Source organism: Lycium barbarum, chromosome 12 (assembly GCF_019175385.1).
Source record: "Lycium barbarum isolate Lr01 chromosome 12, ASM1917538v2, whole genome shotgun sequence".
Lineage (NCBI taxonomy): Eukaryota > Viridiplantae > Streptophyta > Magnoliopsida > Solanales > Solanaceae > Lycium > Lycium barbarum.
Genome location: NC_083348.1, coordinates 60,850,083 through 60,858,525, shown reverse-complemented (window position 1 = coordinate 60,858,525; position 8,443 = coordinate 60,850,083). Strand labels below are relative to the sequence as shown.

At 37.4% G+C, this 8,443-nt stretch overlaps 1 protein-coding gene across 2 annotated transcripts; it reads right to left on the bottom strand.

The window, feature by feature from the left end:
* Positions 1-477: 477 nt before the first annotated feature.
* LOC132622637 (calcium-transporting ATPase 2, plasma membrane-type-like) lies at positions 478-6,621 on the bottom strand. Of its 2 annotated transcripts, XM_060337279.1 has the most exons (7): positions 6,022-6,621; positions 4,537-4,591; positions 2,511-4,462; positions 2,232-2,390; positions 1,586-1,757; positions 1,159-1,457; positions 478-1,039 (listed from the first exon to the last, which is right to left on the bottom strand). In XM_060337279.1, the coding sequence occupies exons 1-7, from the start codon at positions 6,196-6,198 to the stop codon at positions 800-802; spliced, it is 3,054 nt and encodes a 1,017-aa protein (XP_060193262.1). In that variant the 5' UTR covers positions 6,199-6,621; the 3' UTR covers positions 478-799. The 2 variants fall into 2 exon arrangements, with proteins under 2 accessions (XP_060193262.1, XP_060193263.1); XM_060337280.1 differs by lacking the exon at positions 4,537-4,591 and having other exon boundaries at positions 6,022-6,162.
* Between the last annotated feature and the right edge of the window lie 1,822 nt (positions 6,622-8,443).

The window sequence follows — 8,443 nt, the reverse complement described above, 5'->3', positions numbered from 1 at the left end:
GGGGTGCACAACCTGCATTATTCTAAGTTGTATATCAAAATCTTGTTTTACGATGCTGGTTATATACAATAGAGCAACTGAAAAACTCGTATGATATACATTTCTTAAAATACATGGCCAAGCTGGTTCCCCCCCCCCCCCCCCCCCGCCAACCCACCCCCCAATTTAAGTGTTTTAAACCTGTTACCATCGACACCCCTAATTAAATTGGTGCACCCTTGTTTGGTTGGCGCTGATAAGAAAAGTTACAATCTAATAAAATTACCAATTCAAGTGTTATAGTTTCTTATAGTAACCCAAACTTCATCAACCTATTAAGAAATTTTCCCAGAAGATTAGATGCTTAGATTAAGCATAAATTGCTCAACAGCTTAATCAGAAGTCTTTTAAGCAGCTATAATCAATGCTTGTATTTGCAAAAAGAGAAAAACAAAGAATATCCTCATGATCAGCAGTTCAAAAGGGTAGTCACAGAACTAATAGTTTGAAGGAGCAGCACCGTTTCTGTGCACTGAAATTGATGTAAACTACAAGAAGTTGCTTTACAAGAGCATGATATCCTAAGCCCCAGATTTACCTCCTTTTGTCTCTTCAATACAAAGAAAAACCAGGGAAATAGAAGAAAAGTCGGTTTCTTACAACTGTGTTAGTGGTGCTACAATGCACCCAAGGTTTGTCACTTCTTTTCCTCCTAGTTGGGGCAAGAGTCTTTTTCGCTACCACTTAGAGTGAATTACTATAAACAGCTCGTCCTTCAAGTGACTGTACAAAAAGATCTGGCAACACTAATTCATGAACTTCATAGCTTTATCTTCTTTAAGCCTACAGCAATTGGCATGCCCAAGAACCCGAAAAATACACTTAGGAACCATTGGCCAAATGAGAGGGGAGTGGTGTTGGCAAATGTCCCCAGATATTCAATGATTATGATTTGGAAGAAAAGAGTTACTCCGATAACCATCACAAATACATAGTTATCCAGTATGCCTTCCCAAACCTCAACTTTTTCCATCTCCCGGGAGTTTACTTCATTGAAAAGCTGCATTTAGAGTCAAACAGATGTGTAAGGTAAAGAACAGAAGCTTGTCCTTGAATAGTATTTGATACTAGAAACCAAACAATTTCACTAAACTTTAGAAATGTTCTTTATAATTTTACCTGGCAGAAGACGAATGAGTTGAAAATAACTGTGTTGAGGGTAAGGTTAGCATCCGGACCATCAAGACGGAATATTGTTTTCCCATAAACCTGAAGGAACCATATAATTAAGAACTGATATAAGGATTGGCCCAAGATATTCCTCCACATGACGTTGCTGATAAAATTTCCTTTCCTCCCTACTGGGGCTCTTTTCATTAGTTCATCATTAGGGGGCTCTGTTGCTAGAGCAAGTGCTCCTAAGGTATCCATGATCATGTTGACCCACAGAAGTTGAACAGCAGTAAGGGGAGCGCTTCCTGAAGCATAGTTCGAGAAAAATGTATAGGAATGAGCGAATAATAGCATTTTGATTGGCTATTCAGCAAATATGACTGAACTCAAAAACAGTAAAAGAAAGGCAGAACAAGAAGAAAAGGCTCCTGACCTGTCACACAAGCTGAAGCGAAGTTAACTACCAATGCAACAATATTAACTGTCAGCTGAAACTGAACAAATTTCTGAATGTTTATGTAGACTGAGCGTCCCCATTTGGCCACTGTAACAATTGTGGAGAAATTGTCATCCAGTATGATGACATCAGCACTCTCTTTCGCAACCTGAAACCAATATTCAGGGGAAGGTCAATGATGTCAGCGTCTCAATCTAATCGTGTGATCTCGCAAAATTTGCAATATAGTGTCAGTGGTCTTAGAAGCTCAACAACTAAGTGGGACGTAATCCTTTTCCTTTTACTCCTAAGTCAGAGACGCATATTCCCATCTTACTCTTCATGAAATTCTTTTGTCAGGTAATAGTCCTCTAATTCCCTCACTAGAAAAACAAAATATTCTGGGGCGGTTGTTGCAAGCATTGGAATGGCTACCTATTTAACAAACATGATCCAAACAGTCAAATGCAAAAGCATGTAGTGACTTAATGCTCCTGTTTCCTATACCTATGGTACTTATAGTTCACCAATCGATTGTGCATTTAACCACCTTATGCAACAAGATTTGGTACTTCATAAAGCACCGAGGCAAGTAAAAGATTGTGGTTGAAATGAACTAAAAGAATGAAATTATTGTATTCACCTCAGTTCCAGCAATGCCCATTGCAAGTCCAATATCTGCTTCATGAAGTGCAGGAGCATCATTGGTCCCATCACCAGTGACTGCAACAACTTCATTGAATGTTGTCCGCAATTGCTTTACTAATGTGTGCTTGTCCAGAGGCGAAGACCTAGCCATCACCTGAAGAAGTAAAAATAATGTAGTCTTAAATTAGAAATCATAACACGGGTGGAACTTTTGCAGAAGACTAATCTGGATATAATGACTTCATTCTCTACTGAACCAAAATGACTACAGTACCTGAATTTTGGGAATCACTTTCAGCATTTCCTCTTGACTCATTTCCCGAAAAACTGGCCCTTCGATGGCGATACCATCGTCTGTCAGTATACCACATTCCCTAGCTATGGCTTTGGCAGTATTGATGTTATCTCCGGTAACCATCCGAACAGTAATGCCTGCTGAACGACAAAGTGAAACAGACTCCCTGACTCCAGGACGAACGGGATCCTTTATACCTACAATACCTATGCAAATGTAGCCAGAGAGTGGAATAGCATCATCGGGAGAAAATCCGCTTTCAAGATCCATATAGGCAAGACACAAGGTACGAAGAGCTTCAGAAGCAAACTGATCAATGGTGGCATTAAGATTATTTCTTAATGTCTCATCCAAGGAAACAACGTCACCATTTGAATTGATAACTTTGTCACAGGCAGCCAAAATGATTTCTGAAGCACCTTTGGTATGAGCCCTTAAACCTCCTTCAGGAAGCTCAAGCACCACGGCCATCAGCTTCTTAGTAGAGTTGAACGGTTCAACTTTCACGAGTTTTCCTGCTTGTCTTTCTGCTTGAAAATCTCCTCCAAGTGCTAAGCCAAACTCCAATATAGCAGTTTCAGTTGGGGTTCCCAACATCTCACGCTTCTTGCCCTTGCTAACTACAACTTCTCCACTTGTGTTGTTAAAAATCGACTGCAGCAAAGTTTTGAGCATAGAATTTGGCATTTCAGAACAAAGTGAAGATGCATCACCTGGTTTGCTCACATCTTTGACATTCATACAGAAGCATGTTTTCACTACAGTCATGCGGTTGGTTGTTAGAGTGCCAGTTTTATCACTACAGATGGTTGTAGCTGATCCCATTGTCTCACAAGCTGCTAGATGACGGACAAGTGCCTTATCATGCATCATCTTTTTCATGGCAAAGGCAAGACTTAAGGTCACAGCCAGAGGAAGTCCCTCGGGAACTGCTACAACCACAATGGTAACTGCAATGGCAAAGTATTCCAAGACTTCCCTAGCTTCTTCCCCAGACCAGCTCCAGTGGGACCCCTCTTGGAGTTTTCGGCTAAACATCGTCTGCAAGAGTACTGCAAAAGTCACAACAGCAAAGAAAAGGCCTATCTTTCCAATGATTGTCGCCACTCCATTCAGTTTAACCTGTAACGGAGTTTCATCATCTCCACCTTCACTGAGAGTTGCTATCAGTTTTCCCCACTGAGTCCTCATCCCAACTGTTGTAACCAACATCTTGCAAGAACCATCTTGGACCTTGGTTCCAGAAAGAAGAAAAGGATTTTGAGCATGGACCATTACTGGCTCACTTTCTCCAGTCAAGCTGGATTCATCAATTAAAACAGAAAATCCTGAAAGAAAGAGTCCATCTGCAGGGACTTGATCTCCTATCGCGAGATGAACTATATCACCAGGAACTAGATCATATATGGACATCTTTTGTCTACATCCGTTCCTAGTAACCTGGATAGATATTTTCTTCTTCTCTTTGTCAAGGTCTCTGAACTGCAAGGATTGACGATAATCACTTGTTGCTGTAACAAAGACCACCAGCAAAATACTAGCTACAATACCAAGACCATCATGAGCCCCTACAGGCCATCCCTCCATTGCAATGCCAACAATCAGAGAAACAAAAGCACACGCACCAAGGATCATGAGAGTCATGTCTTGAAGGGCTTCCCAAACAAACAACCAATAGCTCCGAGCTTCACTTTCTTGGAATTTGTTAACTCCAAAAAGTTCCTGTCTGCGAGTTAGGCCAGTTTCATTATCAGTAGATAGCCCATTGGTACTTGACGTGGCCAGCTTATTTGCAATCCCATCCACTCCTCCATGAAATTTCACTTTTTTCAGATCATGGCTTTCAACTATGGATCCTAGCTCATCGGCATCAATATGAAAACCAGCATCTTCAACTTCCTTCGGGACAGTGTAATCACTTGGTTGCATGCCTGCCATTTCCAAGAATTAATCTAAAGAACATCTTAAGAGGTAACTAGACAGGAAAAAAACCAACATAATCCACCTTGTATAAACTGAAAGGCAGCCTTGGAAACCAGAACTGCTACCCTCAGTTTCTCCTGTCACGCATAAAAAAGAAGCTTAGCGACATTAAACTGGTTTTACCATATGAAATTGGAGAAGCAAATCTAAATGCATCCCAAGTCAATCCATTCACAGTGTTGTTGCAAATTCAAATGCATCCCCAATTCAATCACATGAAATTGGGCCACAGAATTATCCTTCCTTAAAACGATATTACCAAGTGGAGCTGCTTCAAAGAAGAAGCGACAATTGAAAGTATGATTCCATCAAAAACCAATAGCTATCTACATTGTCAATAGTAGATATCCTCCTTTTTAAAAGATCTTTACTATAGAAAAGAATGTTACCAATATGCTGAATGTAAAAGGTGAGGGTGTATCATTTTTCCAATAGTTTCTCGAAACTTTTATTTCATAGGAAAAAGGTATATAAACTGTCTCTAATTTCACTCTAAAAAAATTCCACGTCCACAAATAAGGACCATTGAAACAGGAAAAGAAGTTAAGACATAAATATTAACACTGGAATACATGTATCTTCAAAAATATCAGTCATTAGATTACGTCTCAATTAAAAACGTGTACTACTTGAGATCGGTTATATGAACTATATGTATCAACATGGGCAAATTCAACATAATCAGACTGTTTTAGTTATCAATCTCTCATAACCATTGCTTTGGATATGGAACTACCTATGCTTCCAGAAACATATATAGGCTAAGTTTACCCTCGAGTATACATATTACCACTTCAATCAAGATAAACATTTAATATCTTATTCCCAAAAAAAAAATTGAAGCACCTAAGGATGTGGTCAATGAAGTGGTGAAACTGAGGGGAGGTTAGGTACAAATTTCAGCATAGACAAAAATAATAAGTTAGTCGATTTCTTTCCATCTAGCTATGCCTGACTAACACAGTACTAGTGACGGAGCCAAAATTTTCACTAATGCGTTTCAAAATATAAAAAAGTAAACACAGGAAGGAACCAGGGGATTCAACGTCTACTATATATAGGAACAGCGATTCAACGTCTACTATATATACATAAAAAATAATTTTAACCTTGTATATATAGTGTAATTTTTCATCGAAGGGGTTCAGGTGAACTCTTTCCACCCCTACACAGTACTTATATCGGTGGGAGACTCAGAGCTAACAGCAGGTGCGGAGCTGGGTAGGCACATAGTTCATCCGAACCCCCTCGACGAAAAATTACAGAGTACATACAAGGTTAAATTTTTTATTTTTTTTTACGTATATACAGTAGATATTGAACGCTTAGCTTCTTACTTTTTTCATGTCCTGACTCCACCACAGGCTAACACTAGTTTATTTTTTCCATTTGCCTATACCGAATGAAATCAAATAACCCAAATGTACTCAAGCTGACCCGAACATCGCAATTATATAAAAAACCAGAAGAAAAGAAAAAAGAAAGAGAGAAGGAATAGGTAGTGTACATGATTAGTACGACGCATAGCAGCAGCCTCATAACGCTTGGAAAGATTAGCAGTGAAACGAAAACGACGTTTTGGGTTCTTCACAACACCACATAGACTCCTCCATCGTTTCAGCACCTCTTCTGACGAGTGCTTTGCCTTCACTTCTCCAAAATTCTCATTCAAATAGCTCTCCATCCTTCTCCTATATTTTCTCTATTCACAACACAATCAAATACATATATCTATATAGACAGTCAAACGTACTATATAACACGGTGAAAAAAAGAAAAGGAAAAAAGGAGAGGAAAGTTAAAAAGAAGGATGAAGCTTCCAACACATTGTCCTAGAAACTGAAACGAAAGGGAGGAGTATAGTGCCCGAACAAACATACAAATTTTGGGGTAAATTGGTGCTTTATGGGACACAAATGAAAATTCAGAGAGAAAGCGAGGAACAAGGATCCGAATTTTGGGTTAAGTAGATGGCCAATGGACATGAAAGAAGCTGTGTTAATCAGTACATTTTTTATTTTTTTGGTTCCAATTTTTGTTCCTCGTTTTATGCTAAAGTTTATCAAAATGGACGGGGTCAATGCCTCTAGTTGAATTGTGGGATCAATTGTCTAAATAATTAAAGCTACATTATAAATGTTGTGATATTTCTGTTTGCTTTGTATTTCCTATTTTGACGTGTTTTTGTACTTTCTATGTTAACTTTTACGTGTCCAATATTATAAAAATATATTTTCAGTTTAACTTATTAATTTTAACATATCAAGATAAAATATATTTTTTAATTTTATTCATAGTATTAATTATTTATTTTAAATTATTTTTAAAATTTAATAAAATATATACCATCTAATATAAATATCATGATAAATTATGCATTTTATTTATTATTTTTAAAAGAGTGTGCAAAATCCAAATAGACAAGTACAAATATTTGTTCACGGGTGACTGAGATATTTGAACATAACATCTCTGGATAATCTGACACTAAATTTAATTGCGTTACCACAAAAATAAATATTACTACTATCTCTTTATGAATCCGCGAGTTTTCTAATACAAAAAAAAAAAAGTTAGACCAAACTAGTACAGAAAAAAAAATACATAAATAGAATTCACGCACGAAATAAGGACCAAACAGCAAAATTAACAGTTTGACCTTTCTGAATGATGCCAACCATCTCCCTGGCCATGTCAGTAAAAAAAGAGAATAAAAAGCAATAATTTTTAGAAATCTTGTGAATTGTGGGGGCCAGGGAAGAGACTTGACAAAGCTTTTAACTCACATTTGTATTATTTTGCTGCATGTAGAAAGATTTTGCTTTAAAATATCCCTTCACATTAACGAGTCCGGAACTAAAATGTCCTAAAAAAAATTTTGAACTAAAATACCCCAACAAAAAAAAAAATTACCAAAGTACCTTTAGCGCAATATTTTACTGCGCTATAGCACTTGACGGAGACGGAACCGTTAAGTGCTATATAAAATATTGAAGTTCCCGAATCTCAAAGCATGATTAATATACGGCTAAACTACGTCAAAAAGATAAACTACATAAAGAGGAGTGAAAAATGTGATGTTATTGGAAATGACGGACTCCTATAACGCAGTAAAATAATGTGTTATAGGTGAGAGAAACTTTTGGATAGCGCAGTAAAATACTGCGTTACAGCACTTAACGGTTCCGTCTCCGTCAAGTGCTATAGCGCAATAAAATACTGCGCTAAAGGTACTTTGATAACTTTTTTTTTATTGGGATATTTTAGTTCAAAATTTTTCTTTTGAGAGCATTTTGGTTCCGAACTCGTTAATGTGAAGGGATATTTTTAAGCAAAATCTTTCTACATGCACCAAAATAATAAAAATGTGAGTTAAAAGCTTTGTCAAGTCTCTTCCCTGGCCCCCACAATTCACAAGATTTCTAAAAATTATTGCTTTCTATTCTCTTTTTTTACTGACATGGCCAGGGAAATGGTTGGCCTCAAACTGTTATTTTTGAAGTTTGGTCCTTTCACGCATGAATTTTATTTATCTATTTTTTTTTTTTGTACTAATTTAGTTTAAATTTTTTTTTTTTTTTTTGCTAGAAAAGTTGCGGATTCATCTCTTTATCCCATATTTTCATTATTTTGAGATAAGTAATTATGGGTCCATGTTGCTAATTATTGAACATTGAGGGAGTATCGTACGCGTTTTGTCAGACACGGCTAGTACGCGGAAGCAGAACTTGAGATTGAGACCCCTTTTTCTTCTTTAACTAAAATAGGAGGACTATACTTTTCTGGTCTTTTTCTTTTACCAGTGGTCCATCACCTAACTTGAATTTCGTCGTGGGCTCCATGTTTCACAGTTTCACTTTATTTTAGGGCCTGTTTGGAAAGCCACCCAGTTAATTGAAATTGAATGTAGTTGGGTGTAATTACACAGT

What these genes read in the sequence shown, in the direction of transcription:
- LOC132622637 (XM_060337279.1), bottom strand. Translation starts at nt 6,198, where the DNA reads ATGGAGAGCTATTTGAATGAGAATTTTGGAGAAGTGAAGGCAAAGCAC. An exon ending in TGCCTTTCAGTTTATACAAG is followed by an intron (nt 4,463 to 4,536) that starts GTGGATTATGTT and finishes TGGAAATGGCAG; the next exon opens with GCATGCAACCAAGTGATTAC. An exon ending in ACTCATTCGTCTTCTGCCAG is followed by an intron (nt 1,040 to 1,158) that starts GTAAAATTATAA and finishes CTCTAAATGCAG; the next exon opens with CTTTTCAATGAAGTAAACTC.